At 48.8% G+C, this 24,858-nt stretch overlaps 2 protein-coding genes across 2 annotated transcripts in view; one reads left to right on the plus strand and one right to left on the minus strand.

The window, feature by feature from the left end:
• Window positions 1-8,272: 8,272 nt before the first annotated feature.
• On the minus strand, window positions 8,273-10,152 carry SIX6 (SIX homeobox 6; the record flags this gene model as incomplete). The annotated part of the gene is made up of 2 exons (XM_082284131.1): window positions 8,273-8,441; window positions 9,581-10,152. 2 exons carry the CDS (start codon window positions 10,150-10,152, stop codon window positions 8,273-8,275), a joined length of 741 nt encoding a protein of 246 aa, XP_082140257.1.
• A 7,830-nt stretch (window positions 10,153-17,982) lies between these two features.
• LOC309574125 (protein SIX6OS1) overlaps window positions 17,983-24,858 on the plus strand; it is a gene marked incomplete at both ends in the record, with an annotated part of 28,477 nt that continues 21,601 nt past the window's right edge. The window contains one exon of the mRNA XM_082283478.1: window positions 17,983-18,260. Coding sequence (XP_082139604.1) covers window positions 17,983-18,260 — 278 coding nt within the window. The remainder of the gene's footprint in view (window positions 18,261-24,858) is intronic.

The following is a 24,858-nucleotide window of genomic DNA, read 5'->3' on the forward strand; positions in this document are numbered from 1 at the left end:
CTCCAGTACAAAAGATATCAGCTATATGAAAAGTTGTATACTGTACATGTAAAGTAATAACCTATTCAGTGGCTAATGTGGATGCAATGGTTTTTTTTCTTCCTCGAGCATGTTTATTTCCATCATGGACATTTAGTTGGGACAGAACACTAAGAGCTCCCTCAATTGCAGCCTCCTCCCTCTCCTCCCTCTGTGTGTGTAGATGTGTGTGATGTGTGTGGGCATGAGAGAGGGAGAAGAATCTGTTTTTGATTCAGGAAAGCAAACGTGCAAGCATTCAAGCATGGCCCAAACCTAAGATCCTCGGTCAGCATTTTCAAATTCAGGCTTTTAAAATGAGACAGCTGCATTTTGTGGCTTCCTAAATAAAAGAGCTGAGCACCAGCAGCTCTCTCTGCGAGGAGATGGAGAGCACTCAGTGCCTTTGCAAAATGCAGCACATATTGCAAAATGCAGCACATATTCCAGGGCTGCTACAGCAAATTCTTTGCTTCTCAGAGCTCATTTATCAAAAGGACTCCACATCCAGCAAAGCAGCCTGCTGCCCTGCCTCTCCAAATGCTCAGATGGCAATTAGCAACATAAATAAGTAGTAGAACAAATACTTTGTCTCTAAAAAAATCAAGCCACAGGCAGAGCAGCTCACTCACTTTACCCTGAGACTGTGCTACAAAACTTAATTTTTTATATTTCATCTGCTTTAAGCCCCTGTCCATCAAACACTTAATTTTGAGATGAGACACTTGAAAGCCAGTGTGGGATGAAGGATGGGTGAAAGGTAAGACCTGATGCTGGTAAACAGCCATGTCCATCAAGTCCGGCGCACACCAAGGATGCTGCTGTGAGGAAGATTTTTAGCAGAGTTCCTGTGGCTCATTTCTTTAGCAAAGAGACAGTGATTTTCCATCAGAAGCAAAGCCTAAAGAAAATGGCAGAAAACAGCTAAAATACTGTAATGGGAATGTTTATTAGCATTGAATAGTAATAAATTGAAATATTACCAGGCAGAATAGCTTAAAAAAATTTGAAAAATAATGAGATCCACCAAGAAGCCCTGAACTTTGTGCTCTTAAGCAGCAGTGTGGCTCTAGTGTTGCTTCAAGAGCCATTCCCTGCAGAAGACACCCTGCCACTGGAATCCTGAAGTCCTTCTGACCCAGGAGTGACCTGCCACATGAGTCTGCCAGGAAGCACTCCAGCAATTTAATCTTAACAACCAAATTGGTTTGCATCACTCCTTCAGCACTTGGGGCTCTCAGGGGATAAAAAGGATCACCGACTGAGTGGGAACAATACTCACAGAAATCAGCTCTGGCCTCAGGAGCCTCCTCTCACTCTGCGGTCAACAGGCAGAGATGAGCCTTGGCAGACAGTGAACTTGGTTAGAGAGCTGATCTTGGTTAAAACTGCCTAGATCTCCTTGCTGCTAAGGACAGAGGGGGAGGAGGGTGGCGCCGGCTCTCTGGGCAACAGAGCCAGATTGACGGGGCTGGATTACTGCACCAGCACAGCCAGGGTGGGATTAGGCACCCTGAGTCACCTGCCTGAGCACTGCTCTCTCCCACTGGCCACACAGCAGCCCCTGGAGATCAAACCCCTCCATGTCAGTTCTGGGGACATCTATCCCCAAGGTGACTCCAGGGACCAGGTGCTGACCTGCACTAGTGGAAGGTGTGGTAGAGAAAATGGTTGCAAGCCAAGGTAATTTTGAAGAACCACCTATAAAGTCTTCAAATTGGCTTAAGAAATGACCTGGCCTGAAGAGCAGTTTCCAGTATAAGTGTCCTGATAGAGATGTTCATGAGAAAGCTTTTTCCCAGCCTGCAGACACAGTGATTTGCTCCCTGAGGAGTTGTGAGTTCTTGTGTTTCTTCGAGGTGCCTGAAAGAGACTGGAGCTGAGTGTCCCTGTGTGTGACTGCTTCACTGTACATTTAATGGGGAATTACCCTCCTATACAAAGTTCCAAGACAAGAGCTCTCATTCCATCCTTGGTTACCTTGGTATTACAACTACATGCTATGAAAGCATTCAAGAATTGCTTCTGAAGCAGCACATGCATTTCAGTGGGTGAAATTGGGAGGAATGGGATGGCTTTGTCCTGAATAGAACCACTAAAAGCATTGAAAGAAGATTCAGATGAGAAAAAGGCTTCCAGGTGAAAAAAAAATCAAGTCTTGCTCTCCCGTTGTAGAGCTGTCTGTTGAAATCAACAGGTCTTGAAAAAGAGAAGGTAGTTCTGGGTTAAAACTTCCTGCTTGTCCTGGAGAAGCCCCAAATAGTGTGTCATTGGGGTTACTATGGAGTTATTGAATAAAGGCTGAGAAGCTTGTTCTGCTGATCAATACCTGTGCGTGCATGCAGGTCTCAGCAGTGGCTATTTATCTCTTAGAGGCTCCACTCTGAAACCTTTATCCAGCTTTTGTGGAGTTTTCTAAGGGGTTGAACTTCTGAGACTGCTGCAAATAAGATGTGGGTGCTCAGGACAAATAGATGCTTCTGTTCTGTTCCTACCTCTAGACTGTGACAACCTCTCCTCTCACATCTTTGCCTTTTATCAGACTGCTAAAAAAAAAAGAAAAGGAAAAAAAGAGGGTATCAAGAGGAACAGCTTTAAATGGAAATAAAGAGATGTGTCTAAATCCTTTAGGCTGTTTGGGATGTCTCAAGTGATTTAGTCTGGCTGTATCTGTACATTAAAGCATATGAGGGCACTGAGGTTCATCACTTATCCTATTAAAACGTTAGAAGAGTCCCTGGCTCAGGTTTGCCTCAGACCAGGCAGAGCTGTCTCACACGATCCCTAGGGAAGAGCTCAATAGCTAGCATGGCATACAGAGTCTTTCCCATGAACACAGACATATTATTGGGAGGGTGAGGGAGCTGAAAATCATGGAGCAGTGCCCCACCAGCAGGCAGCAGTGTCAGGACCGGTCATTTAATAGCACAGACCCAGCAGAGTGTCTTCCTGCTCCATGGCAGGTACTGTGACAATAAAGAGATAAAACTCTGCCAGGTGTTTTCCAGTCAGGAGTGTGTGATGGATGAAGGTGTGCTAGGGAAAAAAGAGACCACCCTGTAAGTCTGGTCTCCATATGGACACCCTCCTGATAAGGCTGTCCTGGTTGCCTGAAAATGAGCTGCAAATCCAGATTTGGGGGATAGTGAGCTGCAAGGTTGTCTGACAGCATTTATTTGGCTGCATGGTGTGGAAGAAGTCCTGGAGGTCCCATCAAGCCCCTCCTTGGGCATTGCTGGAACGGAGATGCTTTTCCCTCAGCAGTAAATGGGGAGGGTGAGGATCCCATCCCATGCATGCTGGGTGTCAGGGTCACCCAGAGAAGGGGGTTTAGCTCAGCACTGTTGGACAATCCCAAGATACAAGACAAGTCCCCTGGGTTTTACTCCTCACAGCGAGAAGAGAGCCTGTAAAGGGAGAACACTGGGTGTCTGGTATCATTTTTAGGATTTCTGGGACAGAAATAGTAGCAGCAGTGGTGAGGCCTGATGCTCTGGGCTGACTCCAGTGGGATGGAATGGCACCAACTCTGCTAAGTGTAAGAATAAAATTAACAAAGTATGGAGGATTATGGGGCAACAGTGCCTCTCTCCCACCTCTGGGAAGAGGCAGAGGGTACAAATATGTAAACCCACTTTGCTTTTACACAGTTTGAAGCCGGAAATTTCCTTCCTAACCTTATTTCTTGCAGGGGAAGGTGTGTGCCAGAGAGGCCTATGCCACAGATCAGAAGGCAGTGGCATGACATGAGCTTTCTTGGGAATTTCTGCAATTTGGGGGAGTTTAGACTGGATGCAACTAGTGATGAAGGAAGGGAAGCCTTTTCCTGGCCTTTGACTGGGGGTCTTGCAGCGAGTCCTGACAGAAAGGAACATAAATCCATGGGCTTTTTCTGTCACCCTGGTGCCAAGAATAAATGCTGATAGAGTGCAAAGTGCTGTAAGCCTCGAAGGATCTAAGATGAAATGTTTCTTCCCTGGATTCTCAGCTAGGTCTCACCCTCTGGGCCCCCCTCAGGGGGGCACACCAAGGTCAGCCCAGGGTTCTGGCTCCTTTGGGGTGATGGGGCTGCAAGGTAGCCTTGGGGAAGGGACAAGGGAAAGAACAGGTCAAAGTTTGGCAGCTTCTGCACCCCACAGTGCCCTTTCCCTTTGGCCTCCAACGCCTCCATCCTTCTCTCCAGCAAACACATGTGGATCTTCTCCTGGAGAAGAAAGAAATAACAGAAACATGGACAAGCTGGTGCCTGGCATTGCTGAGAGGCGGGGGCAGACGTGGCTGGGGAGTATTACGCTCTCTCTCATGGTATTACCCGGCAGTGGCCAGGGGTAACTGGATCTGAGAGAGTCTGATCCTCCCAAGCCTTTAATTGGATGCGTGAAACACCCAAAACGCGGCTCACTCTCTTGCTTCCCACAGCTATGACACACACACACACGCTCTTCTTGTCACACAGGGGTGTTTCCCCCCAAATCCAGCCCCTTCCTACATCTCCCAGCACCCAGCTCCAGGCCAGCAAGCCAAAGCTGACCCTTTGTACAGGAGCCCTCCCAGCCAAGAGAAGTGCTGGCGGCAGTGCAATATTTGACAGATTTCCAGACACCTCCCTTTTTCTGTTCTGCAAAGAAAACACCGTGGTTAGAAAAGGGGCAAAAGGCAGTGGCAGAACAAATAGGGAACAGTCCCTTTTGTGGGACTGCACTGTGGGATGGGGATGGGATGAGCACTCTGCAAGGCTTGTGCAAAGTGGAGCATGAGGATGGGCATACAGGGAGCACCCGCATGGGCCAGGCAGCAGCTGGGGCAGTACCCTCGGCCTGGAGAGGCCAGTGTGGTTTTTCCAAGGCTCTTGCATCCCCCAGCCCTCCCTGCACCCCAGTTTCCACTGCAAGCAGCAGCAGTCCTCCTCTGCAGTGTGGGACTGGGACAATGCTGCCTGGAAAAGTGGGCCTTCTGTCCCCAGCTGCACTGGGGCCAGGCTCTCTCCCCAGCCTGCAAGCCTTTGCTTTTTCCTTTTTTGTTGTTGTTGCAAGGAGTTTTTTCTGTTGGTTTTTTTTTTTTTTTCCTTGCAAAATCAATTTACGGACAGCTCACTCATTTTTCCCCCTTGCAAACTTATTAGGTATTCAGCCCCGGCGAGCACTCGTAAGCATCCTTTGTCCCAGGGAGGGCTGGAGACCCCTTCATTAGCAGTGATTACTCTGAGCAGTTTGACAGCCTCCCAGCCCGCTTACAAGACTTTCCCATTCAGCCCTGCCCGGGGCTGCCCCGCTTCTCAAAAGAAACGGAAATATTCAAACGTTTCTCCCCCCTTCCCAGCTGAAGAGAGGAAAAGCTGTTTCTCTTCTCCGCCTTCTCCATTCACTTCACTTTTGATACAATATTTTCCTTCTTTGTTAAACCGGAGAGAGAGGGGTCAAGGCAGACTTTTTAGTGACCCTTTGGGGAGCGTTTTGTTTAGTGTAAATACAAGCTCCTTCACTCTTACCCGTTTATAATTATTATTATTTTTAAAGCAACCATAGGCTCGGGAGGGTGACGGCTTGGGCTGATCTTTGGGGTAAAAAAAAATGCTGAAAATGCCGGGGGAAAGGCATTCACTTTCAATAAGGGAAGGGAAAGGGCAGAAGGAAAAAAAAAAACAACGGGGGGACGGGGTGGGGAAACCGCGGTTTTTTATTTTGGGTCTTTTCGGTCTAACCAAAGGCGCCGGCGCAGCCCCGCGGCCCCGGCCCCTGCGGAGCCCCGGCGGGGAAGAGCGGAGCTGGGAGACGCTCGGTTCTCCCGTTCTCCCGCAGCAAGCAAGGCCGGGCAGCGGGGCTGCTCCGTGCTCCTTCCCCCGCCCCGGCCGCTCTTTCGGAAGAGGTTGGTTTGTGCTTTCGCCGCCAGCATCCGCGGGAGAGTCCCTCCACTGCCCACTCGGGGAGATCCCGCATCCTTCATGACGCTCAAACCCTTTGTCGAAAGAGACAGTATTAACCCGTTGCCTATTGTCCAAATTCCAGGTGGTTTTTAGTTGGAAAGAAATCCCACTTTACGAGACGCTGAGCGCATGTGCTCTCCGCCCTCTTTATATCTTTCCGAAAGATTTAATTCCCCACAATAAGCGCTGCTACTCTGCCCGGAGAAGCCGACGGAGAAATTGAATCAGATTCACCGATTGCCGGGGAAGAAAAGAAATAAAGGAAGAACACGATGTGTTTCAGCAGATTCCGTTTTGAGGGAGAACACCGCTTTTGCTCCCAAAACAACCTCGTGGGTGGGAAGCGATCCCCAAACCCAAGGTAAAACCCCAGCCTCATTTGACGCTAGAACAGCAAAACCGGGCTGTTCTTGCACGGCTTAAATCCGATGGAGTTCAGGAGGCAATAAACCTCAGGGTTTGGGGTCCAAAGTGCGCTCCGGACCCTCCCGCAGGTGAGTACCCCAAAGGCAGGTGGAGACCCGGACTCTGCCCCCGCTCCCCGCCCTTCGATCCGACACTTCCGCACTCCTAAAATGTAGATTATTTGCCCGTTACACCCCACCAGGGAGAGAGCTTCCTGTAAATTGACTTTGGAAAAAAAAAAAGCTAAAAAATTCCTGCTACCTGGCCCATCCCTGGAACAGTCTGAAAGGAAAACCAAGGCACATGATTTTGGGGACGGAACGCAGATTTAGGCATCGGCGGTGTAAACGCCCTGAATCCAGGTTTTAAATTCAAACTTAGGAAAAAAGGGAAAGGTCACTGCCGAGACGGGAATATACCTCCCGATAAAAGGCAGCAGGACTGAATTAAACTATCACGGAGCTGAAATGCCCCTGTGCCCCACCCCCGGCCGCTGCCCTTGCAGGCAGCCAGAGCCGAGCGAGAGCCGGGGCATCTCCCGCTCCCAGCGCCGCCCGGCTTTCCCCGGTGCCAAGCTTCGGCTGCTAAATAAAACGAACCGAGCAATCAGCTTACCGGGGAGGCATCTCTCTGAGGACAGGGAAGTAAACGCGATGAGACCGAGAAGACAAAAAAAGCACAGCTCAGGCGATTTAAAGATCAATGTCAAATTGTATAATATGAAATCCTTCTGCTGGGGAAAAAAGCTTAGCACGCTCCTTTGGACCTGGCGTTTGGTCTCCTCCAGCAAAACCGGCGCAAAACAAAGCGAGGGAGGTGGATGGTGGGGACAGCCCCTGACACATCGCGATTTGGGGTAATTTCGCCCCCTTTAAGGCCTTTCACTGGCATGGAGAACTGTTCGTTCCCCATCTTCTCCTTGCCTTTGCCAGGTGAGGGAGGAAACTTAATTTCCCCGGCTGGGCTGTGCCCCGACCGTTTCTCTTCATAATAGTAATTTTTTCTTTCTTTTTTTTTTTTTCCTCGTCCCTCTCAGAAAATTCGCCTCCGATAATCCCCAAAGCTTCAGCCCTTGGGAGAGAAGAAGCTGCGGCGATGCTGCCTCCTTCCCTTCCTCGGGCACCCGCGTCCCCCGCCAGCCCCGTTCCCACTCCTTTCGCCTCATCCCGGCTCCTCCCGGCTCCCTGCCTGGCAAAGACATCACCCCCGGTCCCGGGAACCCGCTAGTTCGGTTTCTGCCGAGCTGCTGCTGAAATACCCGTGGCCTCGGAGATCTGCTCTGCGTAAACTGGCGGGCTTGAGACCGACACCGTCATTTCAAAGCAGATGCGAGGGTCGTTCACCAAATATTTTATTATGGTTTTAGGCTGCTTCATACAGTTTCGTCCTGCACATGCTCTACAAGTCACCTGTGCACATAGAGAACAAGCCAAAAATAATAATAATTAATAATAATAATAGAAAAAAATCTACCATAGCAATCCCTTAAATAAGTAAATAAACATTATATATATATATAAAAAACCCTTTAAAGTAAAGCAAAACCCAACCAGAAGAACTGCGTCTGTTCAACATGAAACAACCCTGCGGGATAAGGGCAGGGGCTCAGACATTTTGCAACTTGGCATTCGGTTTTTTGATGATTTTTTTTTTTTTTTACGTTTTCTGGGCTTTATTTAATTATTTCTTTTTAGGCATCAATTCTGCAAATCCTTAGAAATAAAGGCGACAACGATTTTAATGATGTTTTTTAATGCAGTCTGCTGCAGGGCTGGGAGGGAGGCGCGGGCCGGCGGCCGCGGGGAGCGCCCCGTACCCCGCGTTCGGCGCCCGCGCCGGGCACTGCCAGCCCCGCTGCTCTGGCCGTGTCGGCAGGCACCGGTGAGCCGGGCCTCCCGCTCGCCCCGGTTTGCCATGGCGGTGGTGTCAGATGTCACATTCACTGTCGCTGGATGTGATGGAGATGGCGGAGGTGGCCGCTTTGCTGGAGAGGCTGGCTGCGGGGCTGGAGGCGGCCCCCACCGCCTCCCCGCCGCTCTCCTCCTCCGCTTGCAGCGAGCGCACCGAGCCCTGCGTTAGGACCTGCTGCTGTAGCCTGCAAGGAAGCGGCACACACAGCATCACCGCCCGCCCTCCGCACCCCGGCACCCGCCTGTGTCCCCTGTGTCCCTCCCAGGGGCTCCCCCGACCGGCACCCCCACGCCGCTGCCCCCGACCTCCAGCTCTCACCGGTTATACCAGCGACTGCAGAGAGGAGAAGCTGGGTGGGCACCCAGTTCCTCAGCTCTGTCTGACAAACCGAGTGCTCACCCCAGGGTCAGCCCCGCTCCTCGGCTGGCACACCCAGAGGAAGGCTGTCCCCCTCCTCCGTAATCTGCCCCCAAACCGGGCCTCATCTTAGGGGTTAGTAATTCCCTGCAGCAGCTCCCGGGCGGCGTCTCCCCTCCAGTAGGCCTTACATCTTCCCTCAGCAGATAAAAAAGGGCTCCGGGTGAGAGTACCCACGTCCCCGACGTGCGACAGCCAGGCTGAGGGGTGACAAGGGGAATTTACCCCGCTCCGGGATCCTGGAGAGGAGATAACGGGGAAACTCTGCTCCCTCCCCTTCTTGCCGGCGAGTCTGCTTGTGTCACTAGCGTTGGGCTAACACTCCTCATTTAGAGCCGTGATTTTTTTTCTAACATATTTTATAAAAAAAAATTATATATAGTATTTCTATTATATATTTATGTATTTAAAATAGAAATAAGAACAACATCCCAAGGAATGCTCCCGGATGGCTCCAGCGGAGGAACAGGGCACGGCGGCTGGGGCACGGCCCGCAGAGGGCATGGCTGGCTCTTCTCAGGATGGACATATCTCAAACCGGTATTTATATGTCCGGGCAAAACTTTGAAGGGGGTTTGTCTCCGCTCGGCCCCTGAACACGGCCCGTCTGCCGCCAGCTCCAGCCGGTGGCTCCAGGCGGCCCCTCTCCTGCTCCCCCTGTCCCGCTCCCCCACAGGGCAGCCAAGAGGGAGCCCAGGGCGGGGATCCTCCCCTATTAAAACGAAGTCATTCCCGCTGCTTCTGCTTTATCTCGCTGCATTTCCCGGGGAGAAATCTCCCGGGCTCGTTTCCCCATCCTCTGCCGGCAGTCTCGCACCGCCTCCCCGCAGCCTTCGGCCTCGGCGGGCGGGGGCGAAACCTCCCTAAGGGGGAACCTGTGTCCCGACGGGACGGGCAGCACCTTACCTGTTCTTAGCGGCTGCTGCCCTGTCCCTTTGCCTGCGGTTTTTGAACCAGTTGCCCACTTGCGTGGGGGTAAGTCCCGTGGCCTGAGCCAGTTCCCGCTTTTTGCTGGGGTTGGGGTAAGGGTCCTGCAGGTACCACTCCCGCAGTAAATGCCTCGTCCGCTCCTTGAAGCAATGTGTCTTCTGCTCGCCGTCCCAGATGGTGCGGGGCAGCGGGAACTTCTTCCTCACCCGGTACTTGTCCACCGGCCCCAGGGGTCGGCCCCGCAGCTTCTCCGCCTCCTGGTAGTGCGCTTCCAGCCAGAGGGCTTGCAGTTTGGCGTGGGACTCCTTGGTGAACTTGTGATTCTCCAGGATGTGGTAGAGCTCCCGGTAGTTCCCCGTGTGGAAGGCCACGATGGCCCGGGCTCTCAGCACCGACTCGTTCTTGTTGAGCGCCTCGCAGGCCGCGGGGGCCACGGGCAGGGACCAGAGGAAGCGCCCCAGGCGCTCGATATCCCCGCTCTCCTCCAGGGTCTCGCATACCCCGGCCACCTGCTGCGGGCTGAAATTGAGGATGGGCAGCTGGAACATGGAGGCGGCGCCGGGCTCCGCTCCGCGCTCCGCGCACCCCCGGCGATGCCCGCCGCCACCGCGCACAGCCCCGCGGCGGGGAAGGGGCAGCGGCCCCGGGGCCGCCCCTCGCTCCGCTGCTGCCTCTGCCGGAGCCGGCGGAGCTGCCGCGGGAGGGACGGAGGAGGGCGGAGAGGAGATGGGAACCGCTCGGCAGCTCCGGCGACTGGGGGTGGTGGGCAGGGGCGAGGCGGAGAAGGATGGAGCGGGGAGGGAGGGCGGGCGGGGGGGAGGGAAGGAAGGGGGGAAAAAAAAAAAAAGGAGGAAAAAAAGAGAAGAAGAAAAAAAGGAAAGCAGAAAAGGCACAAGGGCAGCTCCGCGCCGCCGCCGCGCTGCTGCGGGAGAGGCTGATTTGCTGCGGGCTCGGCAGATTGGCTCCCGGGTTTCCATGGCGGGGCTGCCACTCACTGTCAGCCGCTGCCAATCACGGAGGAAGGCCCTGCACCGCCCCGCTCCCCGCCCCGCTCCCCGCCCCGCTACGCGCGGCGCCCCGGCCGCTCCCCGGGGACCGCGACCCCGCCGCTCTGTCCCGCCGACCCGGGCAGGGCAGAGCCGCCCGGCCGGCCCAGGGAAGGCAGGCTGCGGGGCGGGAAGGGGACTCCCGCTGCAGGGTGCTGTCGGCAGGTTGGAGGGAGTGGTCCCAGCCATAGGGCGGCCGGGACCCCCACACTCTCCCCGGTAAAGCTGTGATGTTCGCACAGAGCTCCGCGCACCCGCGGGCGGAGAGGGGAATAAGGCAGAGTTGATAAATCAGATAAAAAAACTGCCTGTATAACAGTGACCGTGATGCTGGGGGTGTCACTGACAATGGATGCAGCGGGAGGACGTCAGGAACAGCAGAGATTTAGGGAAAAACTCTCCCCGTTCTCCCTGTAGATGACTTCCCATCTCTGATAAGACGAGGAATTATCTGCAAAGAGCCCAGCGCCCTTCCCCGTTCAACCAAAGCTTTTTTTTTTTTTTTTTTTTTTAACATTTAAACCCTTATTTTTTTCGGCTGAACAGTCCTGAAAAGACGCCGAGAATAGTCGCGAGGAGTGAGAAGTCATTTGTAGGTCAGGAAAGCGACTTAAAGCAGATTTCGGGAATCTTTTGAAATATTGATCACCTCGCAGTAATCATTCCCCGCGGGTTTTTTTTCCCCCCTCGGTGCCCCGAGAGAGCGACCGCAGGGCTGGGTGCGACGTGAGCCCCGGCCGCCCCTTCGGAGGAGGGGGACCAGCTCCAGACGTCTCGGAGTGGGATGAAATCACTTTCTGAGCTGCGAGGATACGATTTATTTTCTGTAGAGAACGGGAGGATGATCAAGAAGCCACTCTTTATTCTACATACAGCTGCCCAGTGGCAATTTCTTCCCGGGAATATTAAGGACTATGCTCGGGAAGGCAGCATATATTTTGAATTAAGCTCAATATGTTCTCCCTTCTGCTGTTTGCAATGTATTTTTTTCTAGAATGCTTGTCAAAAAAATCCCTTCTTAATTTGATCTCTTGTTGTTGTCTTTCCCCCCCCCAATTCTTTTTTCCCCCTCTATTGTTTTTGTTTTCCTTTTCCCCCTTCTTTAAGAAAGCTCCTTTGCTAGTTGCTTGTAGACCGAAATTAAACAGATTTACATTTTCTCCAATCATTTCTCCGCAGAAATGGAGCTGGACTGAGGCTCGCCGTCTTTTCTTTAGTATCAAGTACAATTTGTCTTTTGCTTGTGAAGATTTGGTAAATCAGAAGGCAGATAGATAGCGCAGATGGTCGGAGGTGTCGGGTCAGATTATGGTACGCCTCAGTACAGTGCTAAGCTCATTCTGACGGAAAACCCTGATATTATTTTCACAGATCTACACAGTTCACTTGAAAAAAACCCTTCGAGCCATTTACATCATTTATGTGAGGCTCACAGCTAGCGGGATGGAAAAGCTTTCAATACTGCTCATTTTCATAAAACCCGACAGAGCTGGGGAGACATAAAGTGCACACAAAACTCACGAGTTCAGAGACACTTCATAGAAACTTAAAAAAAATGAAAGGGGAGACTTTTCGGCTTCACCTTTACCCAGGTTTAGTTTGCCGATCTCCTTAGGGGGAAAAAAAAGGGAGAAAAAATTAGAGAAGAGGAGAATATAATCTATAAATATTGCTGAGAGTCCTCTTCCAGCCTTCCATCCCACCACTGTCTTCTCCGTTAGGGAAAAACAATATTTTGACGTAGTCAACGAAAGATCCCAAATAACCTTTTAGGGCAGGAATTTACAAAGCCTCCAGCCCTCCTCGGTATGAGTGTCGGGCTTCCCCAGCGAGCGGGTGAGAAGGCGGCGACCTCGGCGGCTCCGCGAGCGTCCCCGCGGGCAGGAGCTGCCCCGCCGCCCCCCAGCCCACCGAGCCCCTGGCAGCGTCCCGGGACGGGGCTGATGGAGAAAAACCTCTGCTGGGAGAGATGTAGAAGGGTAGAAAGCCTGTGTTAATGGGTAGGTAGTTTAGAACGGCCAGATGAGGATGGTGATGATGAAGATTATTACTAATATTACTGAAGGTGTCTTTTTTTAAATTTTTTTTCTATTTTTTAAAATCATGCTCATGATCTGGCGAGGGAGTTACTGGGCTGCAGCCTAATGACCATGAACAGGGTGAGACAGGCTCCATAATGAAAGCCAGGACTGTAGGCTAAAGAAATGAATCCTCATTAAGAGCAGCTCGCAGGGGTGAGGGGCTGTCCCCCAGGTCCCCAGCCTTTGTTCCCCAGAAACCGGCCCGCATGGGGCGATGCTGGCAGCACTGCTGGGAGGGGAGAGGAAGAGAAAGAAAAGAGACACCGAAATGGACCCAGGAACCTTGTGTTAACCATTTAAAGGGTGACCCAAAGAGGGAAGCCAGCCCAGCCCCTGTTCTCCAGCTGGGTACAATGGGTTCTGTTTTGGGGAAGTGGCACAGTCCGGTGTTCCCTGCCTGGGGAAGATTCTTGGGGCTCCTTGCTTTGAGCTACCAGGGCCGAGAGAGATCAGCTTCCAGGGGGCCCCCGCATCCCTTTCCCAGACCCCAGGGAATTTTATCCATGGCCGGGACCCTGGCAGGTTCGCGTTGCCCCGCCGCTCCACAAGAGCTCTACCTCCGGACCGGGCAGGGCTGGGCTTTGCCTCCGGAGCGCGACCCGCAGCGATCGCAGCGACCCCAGAGGCGACCCCATCTCCGTGGGACGCGGTGCCTCATCCGGGAAAGCCGAGATTCCTGTGGTGCCCAAGCTCCTGGCTCAGCCCCCAGGTCTTATTAGAGCTGCGGGCGAGCCTGGGGATGCACTTGGCCGTGCCCACTTCATTTCGGCCTTTTCCCCCCATCTTCTTTCCCCCTCCCTCCCCCCATATAATAGAAACCCTGCTCCTGACATAATAGCCGGCAAAGATAACTGCTTTTATTTGGGTGACAGCCTTGACCCTTGCCACAGGTAGAGTGAGGAGTTAATGCTGTAGAGACGAACCCACTGGAGAGCAAGAAATAAAATTGTACGTGAAAAAATATTTATCAAAAATATGACCAGACATCTGTAGCATCTCAGCGGCCTGCATGGACACGATGTTCTGGCCTCAGGACAGGACATATTCCTCTCTCCTCAGAGCCTTAAAGCAAAAATACGCTGAGCAACATATCTATACACCTTCGTATAAGGATTCGCCAGCTATGCTGGGTCCTAGAATCTCAGTCGCCGGGGATTATTTATCTAGACGGAGCTTCCAAATGCAGCAGAGGTGCGAATACATTTTTAAAGCACTTGATTGGCGTTAAGTAGCGTATTAAAACATACCCTTGGGAAGGAGAAGCCTCACTTTAAAGTCTCCGTAGGATTGTCAGAGATGTTGGAGTTCATTAAGGGATGCTGACCGGCAGAACCGGAGCGCAGGCAGTCCCTCGGGCGGGTATCTGGGAAACCAGCCGGGATTTTCCGGCCTTGGATGGGTCTCGGCAGGATCCGGCCTGGTGCCGTGGAGCGCTGCGGGACGGGCGGGGCTGGAGCGGGCACTGGGAAGCGGGGAGGTTCCCTGTCCTCCCCCGGCTGGCTCTTACCCCGCTCGCTCGGAGCAGGCGGGGGATGCTCAGCCCGAGGACAGTGCCCGCTCTCGCGGATAGAAAAGGTTACTGGAAATGTCAGCCCCCCTCGGGGAGGGGGGATGGGGTTTTCGGGAGCGTTTCCCACCGAGCCATCCGGGAGCTTTGATGGAGGGAGGATCTCAAGCTCAGGATGCTGTAGTGGGGGATGCTCGGTACGGAAGCGACCTGTGTTTTGATGTGTTTCACGTGCCTTATTATTTTTAAGAGTGTCATAACTGTTGAAATAACAGCTATCAATCGTTCAATTTCTTCCTAAAAATGAAGTTACATTTGAAGCTGTAATCTGCTTAATATTAGAGAGAGTGAGCAGGTTGGATCCTCACTTAAGGTCCTGATACCTGTTGAAAGCACTGAAGTCCCTAAAATGCTGTTGGACAGGGAGAGATGTTCACCCACTTTCTATACTCACACTGTATATTCATTAAATCTTTGTCCTTCTGTGTATTATTTAAGTTACTTGTCAAACGAAGTATCAGGCCATGGCTGGCATACCTGATGTTAAAATAAAGATGTACTGAAAACTCAAAAAATCTAAACTATTTTGAGATTGGTAAGGAAAGACGTTCCTTGTACAGGGCCCTGGTCAAGACCATGGCTGCAGACAGAAAGGATCTACCGCCCAAGATTGATCTTTAATTTTCTTTACGGTGTAGCTATGAACCTGGTTGTAAAGTCTGAAATCCTTTGGGATTTGTTTAGCTGCTGCCTTCACCTGCAGGTAAATACACACACTGCCAAATCTCCTTCTACAACGAGATGTTCCTGTACAATCTTCAATCTGCTTCCATCAGGATTTTCGCTGAAAATTTCAACAAAAGCAACAAAATCCCAAAGTATTCAAATAAATAGAAATTTTTTTGATTGATCGTGTTTTTCTCTTTTTCTCCCCCATTAAGTTTCCTCCTCTCCTCTCCTCTCCTCTCCTCTCCTCTCCTCTCCTCTCCTCTCCTCTCCTCTCCTCTCCTCTCCTCTCCTCTCCTCTCCTCTCCTCTCCTCTCCTCTCCTCTCCTCTCCTCTCCTCTCCTCTCCTCTCCTCTCCTCTCCTCTCCTCTCCTCTCCTCTCCTCTCCTCTCCTCTCCTCTCCTCTCCTCTCCTCTCCTCTCCTCTCCTCTCCTCTCCTCTCCTCTCCTCTCCTCTCCTCTCCTCTCCTCTCCCATTCAAGTCCTTTAAATATTACAACTTCTCCCAGGATGGGAAAGAGGGTTGCCACAAAAACACTTATTTAGCAGAAATCAGGAATGAGGACAATTCGCGGGTTTGGGGGACGTAAAGAACCACAGTCAGATACCCTGAGGTGCCTGAATTTTTCTGGGGCTGAGTCCGGGAGAAATCCAGTGTCCAGGCTGGCCTGAGCGCTGGCACTGAGCTGGACTCCAGCCCTTCCTGGAGGTGACTCGCTGCGGTTGAAGGCTGCTCAGGAATTGGAGTCCCTCTTTTCTTGTCAGGGAGCTCCTCCACAGCTTTGGGTACCATGTGGGAGTCAGGCACCACCCCGGGCTTGGAAACAGGATTGGGGCCACGGCTGAAGGTGAGCATCTGCCTGGGCTACAGCATTACAGCTTCAAGGAGCCAGTTTATCCCAGAGCAGCTTCATAAGGACAGGAACCTTCCATCCCTTTTCCCAATAAATCAGGCAGCGACATCCCCCTGCTTTCTTCTGGGGTTATTTGGCCGGGTGCCTCCGGAGACCTTTCCAAACTCGATCACAGATGCTGCTAGGGGCACGGGGTGCCCTGTCCTCTCTGCGGGGAAGATCCTGGGTTTCTTTGCCATCTCCATCAGCTGGAAGAGCTGGGGGGAGCTGCCAGAACACAGGAGAGGGACATGGAGCTCAACAAGAGGCAGCACCGTGGCCCTCTGCTAACAGGATGATGGGCTCGGGCGTCTCCCAGCAGTGAGGAGAGGGTCTGGGAGCCTTTTCTGAGCCCTGACTTGACCATGTCTCTTTTCAGAGTAATGCAACCCATTAATCACTGATTAGAGATGATAATACAAATGAGCCCTTCCTGCTTGCCATTGGTAATGAAAGTGGTTGTTTATGGCTTTGGAGTTAGCTGGGTTTTTTTTTTCAGAGGGATTCTGTTGGGAAACAGGAGAAAACAAACAAGACAGAACCAGTGAGATACAAAGTTCCTCTTTCTGCAGCTTCTGAAGGTGGATTTTTGGTGGGTGCAGAGTGATAAACTCGGGTTGGGAGTCCTTATAATAAATAGATGGGTGAAGGAGCTCCCTAGCCCTGCCAAGCCCCGGTGGGGACAGGCCGCAGGACAGGAACAGGACAGGAATTAACCGGGAAATCCCTACCGGCTTTCCCCAAAGCCTGTTGAACTGACTGACCACCTTCTGGTTGAACTGGGGTCCTTGGAGCTGTGGGAACCTCAGCTTCCCTTGGCACCGCTACTTAAATTACCGGGACACGGGGAGGTGTTAATGAGCATCATTGAAGTTACCTGCTATTCTGCTGTTAAATTCCCATTCCGAGAAGTTTAGAGGGTCTTTAAGGAATTGCTTACGGCAGGATAAAGCTTTGAAGCTATTTCTCCTTGTAAGAAAGCATTTAATGTTTTGGGAAGACGGAGTGGCAATGCAGGGCCCCAGGGGCATCTAGGAATTCGAGTATCCCTAGGGAGCAGGGCAACGCTCTCACCCTCCGGGACAGGCAGGGAGATGGGTCGGAGATGTTCCTGGAAAGGACAGAGTCTCACCACCAGCGGGGTACACGGAGCAGACATCTGGCTTCCAAAAGAACATGTCTCTTTCCATATCCCTCTCTTTTTTTATTTCCCTTCTTCATGTCTGATCTGAAACCAGGTAGGTCAGCTATTTCTCTTTGAAGCTGTATTTCTTGTTGGTTGAATTGACTGTTCTGAAAGCAGCATCGCATCTGACTGACACCTGGGCTGCAGTTGGCAGAGTTTTCTGTGTCTCTCTCTCTTCAGTCCTGTTTCTATTTCTCTATCCTTTCTTCTTTTATCGGCTGATCTTTTTGTCCTCCCTCCAGCTTGTGCCCCTCCGCCCAACTTATTTTCCTTTGCTTATTGATAATCTTAAATCCATCCTCTGCTTCAGTAATCTCAACAGGGAGGAAAAAACAACTAAGCGTGGAGGGAAGCATTTTCTAGTTTCTTGCACGCCCGGGCTATGCATTTTTGCCTTGTAATGCTGCACTTCCATAAACAAACAAACGCACACAATTTTGTGAACACAACTTGTGTTGAGGCGAGCGGCGGCATTCCGCAGCATCCTTAGTGTGAAACAGCGCTCCGGGATGAGAAGGGAGATGCTTTAATGCCCTTTTTAACTATCTGAGGGCCGGGCCCATGAGGGAGGATTTAGGCTGATTTCCACCAGTTGGGTCAGCAACACGAGTGGGACGTGGAGGGTTGGATAAAGCACGTTAGGTTTTGCCGCTCCTTATTTTTGTGTCACATCCCGGAGCGTGGATGTGTGTAATTAACCCCCAGTAGGTTTCCAGGCGATGTCCCGTTCTAGCGGCGCTGCCTCCTCTCCCCGCCCGGCCACCGCCCGCCTGCGCGCTGCCCCCGGTAGATGGAGCATCCTCATCGCTTTTCGCCCGAAGCCCTCAGAAATGTTGGTCTTTCCCTCATAAGTCCCACTGTTCAGGCAAACGGGTAGTTTGGGGGGCACACGCGCCCCGCCGATGTGCCCTGAGGGAGCGGAGCGCCGCGGCCGCTGGCGATGAGTCCGCCCGGCCGGGCGCTGCGGTTCCGCTGGGTGAACGGGCTCAGCCCCTTCTCCCGGCCGCTGAACCTGCTCCGGGCTTGCCCGACCACCCCAGCTCCCACCACCCCCGGCACGGAGCCCGGCGGGCAGGTGGCACCTGCCACCCTCTCCGCACCCTTCGGCGGGGCTGAGGTGCCCCGGAACGCGGGGGCTGCCCCGCGGGGCGTGGCCGGCGCTGAGGGGCAGCGTCCGGGCGTGAGCGGGGCTATGGTCCCTTTGCCTGGCGTCCTTGGGTGAGTCTCTGGACGGCTCCTCACCCTTTCCCTTCTGGCAGCGCTCGAGACCATGCGGGGCCGCCACGTTCTGGTCCCTTTCCCAGTGCTGATGGTCCCCCAAAGGCAGAGGGTCCCCTGAGCACCCCGGCCCCGCTCTCCGCCCTCAGGGGACTCGCCCCCTGTTTCTCACGCCGCCATTTTGTGGCGCTCCTCCGCAGCCCCTGTGGTGCCCCGCAGGATGGGGGTTTCCTCCCATTTTTTTCTCTTTTGACAAAAATAGTTTTAATTTTTAAATCCCAGGACTTTAGGGAGTAATCTGCAGCAAAATCCTTTTGTTTGGTATGTGCCGGACTAAGTAAAAAGTGGCAATCCAGTGGGTGCTTGCTTCAGGTCTCCTCACGGGGTTCAGGTCTCCTCATGGGTTTCCTAAAGCGGTGTGGTAAAAGAAGGGCAGAGGAGCGTAAACAATACGAGGAGAAGCACATTTTTATTTTATCAACAGAGATAAAAAGTCACGAAATGTAAGCTCTTCTAAATTTCAGGAAGATTCAAACAACCTTTACAGTCATAAACAGTAATGAATGGCATTGGGGAAGCACAGGTTTGCTCTCAAAGGAGCCTCGCTAAATTAAAAATTATTCATACAGAGCCAACTGAAATGAGTACTGTTTCATAGCCTACAACTGGTAGAATCGAGATGTGGGTTTTAAGGAAGATATTTGCCTCACAGGTTATGGGTATTTTCCGCCTTTTAATGAAGAACGTGGCTGTTGCCAGACGGGTTATGGAGAAATAGCATTATTAATGTTAGTGCTGTAATGGCTTGAGACCACATCAGACAGTTTGCTTGTGGGTTCTGCACCCAAGACAATCTTCTAATATATGGAACTTTATTGCCGTGATTGAATTCCATATAATTACATTAATGCCGTGCAAAAATGCAAAATGCATAATAATACTTTTCTCCTGGCAGCATTTTGAATATTCCCATTAGAAAGAATAGATGCAGTCTGAAGCTGGTTTACCCAGTCGCGTGTGTTACATATTTATCTTTAACAAAAATATCAGCCACACAGGAGAATTTCGTCTGAATTTGTCACCCTGAGTTGGCTAATGGTTTGATGCTGCTTTTCTGCAGTATGTCCAAGAATCAGTCTTTGCTACAGTCATATCCTGGAAGACATCAGATATCCAAAGTTTGTTGCAGGCTGGTGTTACCTACTGTTTTTAAAATCTGCAAACACTGTATTTATTACCAGTGCCATTGAATCTCTCAGCCCTTTCTACTAGTGACACCTGTATCCTCTTAATTCACAGCACAGAAAAGCATTTGACATTTGCAGTTACACTAATTCATTTTAACAATACTAGAATAACGAGTAGTTTACATATGCATGCTTTCAGAAGCACTATTTTCTGCAACTTTATCATTTTCGTAAGTTTTATTGCTAAACTACAGTAAAAAAAAAACCTCTTTCTCTCTACAAAAGCATTAGTACTCTTCTACAAAAATATTCGAAAGGTAAAATTATTTGTATTTTTATGTGATTATATAATAGTCTCTATCTTAATAATATACATCTATACAGTCTGCTCTATTGAGGAACTTTGTGTTGCAGTTTATAAAACAATAAATAAAATGTATTTGCCCCAATATATTGCAGTTTTTATGGGAAGTTTCAGAAAACCAGCTAATAAACACTGTTAAACTCTTTCTAGAGAACAGCTTTTTAATACATGCTCCAAACGATTTGGTTTTTTTAATCAGAAGGAATTACTTTGGATTTTCTTTCACATGATGGGAAAGCAAAAATATTCTGCCTTGATCTGTGGCTTGAGGTGGTATTTCCTAGTATTTTTCTTAGTATTTTCAGAAGATTTTTTATTTGCAATCTTAAGTGTTTCCAGGCACTAGGAACTAGGATTTCAATCTTTTAAATACATTTGGTAAAACTATTATCTCTTTCTCGGAGTTTTTATCACAGCCTGTGGTAATCCAGTCACTTGGATTAGGTGTTCTGATCCTCCCTTAACTATTAGACAAATTCATTTCTGTCAGACACCCAGTGTTTTAAACCCTGCCTCCACCCCCTCCCGCTCCCACAGCCTCAGTGCTGCAGGATGTAGCCTTAATGCCACTTTAGTTAAATTCTGCAATTGTTTTCTATTCCACTTTATCCTGGATTAGGATCTCATCCTCATCCCAAATTTGTCCTGGCTTTGCTTCTCTCACAGTGGGATGGGGAAGCCACTGTGGGACAGTTAAAGTCCAGATAACTTCGCTCACTGTTAATGCAGCTGAGCTAAGGAGAGGTGTCCAGAGCGTTCTGATACACGGTGCTTGCATCCCTTTTAGAGATCTCCATCATCCCCCATCTCTTTAAAAACCCATAACTGAATTTCTGCACATAGCAGCATGATATAAACAGAAGAAAGAGTTTATTACAATCCGTTTTCCATTTTATGAGAATTGTGTCTTTAATCACACTTAGCATTTATACACCTTTGATTTAAATGGACGTGGTGGTTGTACGGGAGGAGTGCGCAGAGTGCTCAAGGAACTTTTCCATCAGCAGCACTGCAGTCCATAGGCTTAGTAACCAGATGGAGTACACGCTATGCATTTTGCACACAAGCATCTCTCCTTGCATTCTTCATGCCTTCTGAGAACGTTAAGCCTCTCAAACAGAACTGCTCCAGGAGCAACGCTTTACCTAAATTATGAATCTCCTTTATTCCGAACTGTGGTTTAGACTCTTACAAGTCCCTTACCACCATGAGTGAGAAATTTGGTTCCACTAAAGTGGTTTAGATAGTAATGCAAATGCAGTTAAAACTACTTTTCTCCCTTTTATGTTAAAATGTGTGGCATTGTCTTGCAATTTTGGCTCGTTTATTGTATCAACAAAGCTTTTGACTGTGTAAATCCTTGAATTGCGTTTTACTTTTGTAGTTTAAACAATGAGTGACAAGGTTTCGATCAACTTGGATGAAATTCTGGTCAAACTTGGTAGGTCATTATACCATACATTTTTAATTAACAATTACTTATGCACTGCATACCGTGATATTTTCTGCTTTAAACAGTTATGTTAACTTCAAATAAATGTGTAATAATTAAGCTTTTGTTCTTTCCCTACATATTGTTTTGTTAGCTGGGAGGTTGTGGAGGGGGGCACTAACAGCTATTTAATAGTAAAATTGCTCTTTAGATATTTTGCTAAAATACTTGTTTATCAGAGTTTGTGCAATTAATGCTGCACAGCATATGTTGTTTCACAGCTCCATTCGTATATATGTATATAACAAAGGGTTAATTTTCTTCTTCAGCTTTCCAGGTAGAAAAAACTCGCTCTGCTAAGGAACATGTGGATCATCAGATAAATTGTGAGTAGTGATAAATTACCGTTTTATTGGATGCTGGACACTGATTTTGTTTCATTAGTCCTGGGACATGTTCTGTGCCTCAGGGGCGGAAGCAGGATAAACAGTGGAAGCTGTCCCGTGTCCTGCTCTCACCCTGCCTCATCTTTAGCCATCAATACTTGCTCATTCTCCCCAGCAGACTTTGCTTTTGCTCACGACTTTTAGCTGAGGCTGTTCAGCTGCCTCATGGACAGCCAGTTTCATGCTGCGCCATTTCCTGCTCTGACTCTGCAGCTCCTCACAGTCACTGGCAGCCCTTTGATTCAGCTGTGCTTGCTCAATACATCTGCCACTTGCCTCCCTTTATTTCTTCATGTTTTTTGTTCTTTCCAGATTTGGACCTCTGCCTCACTGCTTCTTCTCTCTTTCTGTTTTCTTAAAATAATGAAAGTTCTCTCAGTTGCTACTACGTACTCAAGCCTGGTTCTTCTTTTTTTGCAATCAAGCAGCTGGTTACTTTATTTGAAATTCAAAACGGTAAACCCATAGAGAAAGTCTTGCTCTGCATCAAATTTGTTCTCCCCTGGGGCTTACGGACAACACAATATTATGGATTTACATCTGGACTGATTTTTTGAATCATGCTGCTATGTGGAATCACTCATGAGAATGTCTGAAGAATAGTTTCTCTACCACAAACAATCTGAGAACATCTGTGCTCGCCACTGGTACTTCATAGGTAGATAGTCAAGCACATAGCCTCCAGGAAAAAAAAAAAAAAAGAAAAAGAGAAAATTCTGGTCTAATTTATGTTCTTTTTGATTCTAACATTTCTAATCATCTTCACTGATACGTCCAAGCAAGTACTTATTCATTAAGAAGATTATCACAATTAAATTGAAGCATCTTAAACATGAAAACATCTGTAACACTAAATCTGGCACACCCTGAATTCTGGTTTAACTCTCCAGTCACACAATTGAACCTTAGAGATGAGGCTTTGTATAACATTTATGCAGGCTTAGGGTAAATGAGCATGCTCTTAGGGAAAATCCAAAGGCTGTGTAGTAACATGGCATAGCTGCTTTTGTGTTCAGTTCAGAGATACCTAAATATGTGTAAACACACAGCCAACACTCAGGCTTTTAGCAGTTTGGGTTAAGTCTTTCAAAAACTTAGCAAAAACCAGTAACACTGATGTAATTTTGTCTCTGTGTATTACTTGGCAGATGAACAGCTGTAGCATTCAGCCTTGGACTTTTGGTGTGAGATTCATCAGGCTATTTGGCTACAGTCTCTTTCTTACCAGTGGAGGGAAATAGGCACTTTTAGAGTGTGATTTATCTTATCCTGAAGAAACAGTTTAAAGTGAGTTAGATAAAGTAAACTTTAAAAATGTCAGTTGTCTCTGCTGGGTGTAGCTGCAGCCATGGGTGTGTTGCTCTGAAGCAGGTCTCTGCACTAACATTGGGTGAGATGGATCTCACCCACCAGGTCCTTGTGAAAGCAAAGGGTGAGTTGAACAGCTCACAGAAGTGCTTATCTGTAAAAAATGATAAATGAGATGTTAAGTGTATATTTTGTTAATAGTGTTATGTTATATTTTGGTAAATCTCAGTAAGTCTTCTACAGGATTTTGCCACATTCAGCCGTTTATTTACAGAAATGAAGCTATGTCAGTTGTCCAATACTTATACTTCATGCTAAGTAAAGGCAAGTTACTGACTTTAGACATTGAAAATATTAAGGGACTGAAGATAACCCAAGGATGATTCAGGATAACCCAAGATATTAAATTACATTGAGAATTTTTTACTTTTCACTGACTGACATTTCTCTGTGAGAAGTGGTTTATTTTCTGCTGTAAATGCAGAGGCTGTTGAAAATTAATATATAGCAAGTAGTGCAAAACCAGAGCCAAACTTCAGGATGAACTGAAGTTCCAGAGCAGTAATTCCAACAACTCAAGGCCCATCTTGCATCACTAAGATGCTCTTCCCAGTTGAGTAGATGAGAAGGGCAGGATGTAATTGACTTCTCTGTAGGGCCACCTGCTCTGGCATTTAGTGCTTCAGGGCAGCAGTGATAGCAAGGGATGATTTAGCACTGATAAATCTGAAATCTTGCATTAAAAAAAAAGAATTTAAAAATGCAGAGAAAAAATATTCAGCAAGTTTTGCTTATTGCATTGCAAGGTGAGCATGCATGATAGCTTTCACTGCTTTTACTTGTGAAGAGAACACTGATCATGTTCAACAACATGGGTTCTCCCCTAACTACTCATTCAGAAAGTGCTATCAGCTGCCTGCTGTCAGAAGAGGCAGAATTAAGAGTTTGCCTTAAGAATCTCCACAAATATCATAGTCCTTGAGAACCTGTCATTACAATGCACTTTTTAATTAATTAACCTGTGTCCTGTATTAATTTATCATACATTACTCATTCCTACATTGAGTAAAATTCCTTTTTAATTTTTCTCTTTCTGTTTTCTACTAATTGCTTATATGCCTATAGTGATGTTTTTATTTTTCCTTTATTGTAGTCAACTTTCCCAGTCAGAACATTTGACTTTCTGGGCTTCTGCAAAAGAATACAAATGTTTGAAAGAGTATCCTGGTTCTGGCTAGAGAATGAGTGAGCAGTGCACGGTTTGGAGTGTTTCAGTGGGAGCACTGAACTGGGGAATACCACTAATAGTTACTTCAGTTCTAGAAGGACTGGGATTTAGAAACAGCACAAATGATGTCAGTCTCACAATATTAGATGATCATTAAAGTACCATGCAGCTGAAAATCCCTATGTTTTAACTCACTTTGTTGTTACTTTGCTTATTTGCAGGCTGTCCACTCACCTTGCATTATGGAGTTTAAGTTTTTTGGAAGGAATTTTTAATCATTCTGAATGTAGGCTTTTTATTTCATGGATTTGTTGAAAATGCATGGATATAATTCTTTATTTTTTAATTTCAGCGTACACTGCAAAAATCACAGAAAAAAAGAATCGGATTGCTTGGTTGGAGGAAAGTATAAAAACCAGCAATGAAGCACTTGCTGATTTGCAAAAGCAGAATGAGAACTGCAAGAAGAACTGTGATGCGTAAGTATGGAAGAGCCTGAACTCTCAGTTGTGGCTGGCATTAAGGAAGCCAGTGAGGAAGTGAAGGAAAAATATGTTTGGGTTTGTTCTGACAGCAGTGATGTTAAAGAAAACTTTAGTATTCTCCTGTTCTTTTTAAACTGCAAATCTTTAG

This window comes from Coloeus monedula, assembly GCF_965178545.1.
Source record: "Coloeus monedula genome assembly, chromosome: 6".
Lineage (NCBI taxonomy): Eukaryota > Metazoa > Chordata > Aves > Passeriformes > Corvidae > Coloeus > Coloeus monedula.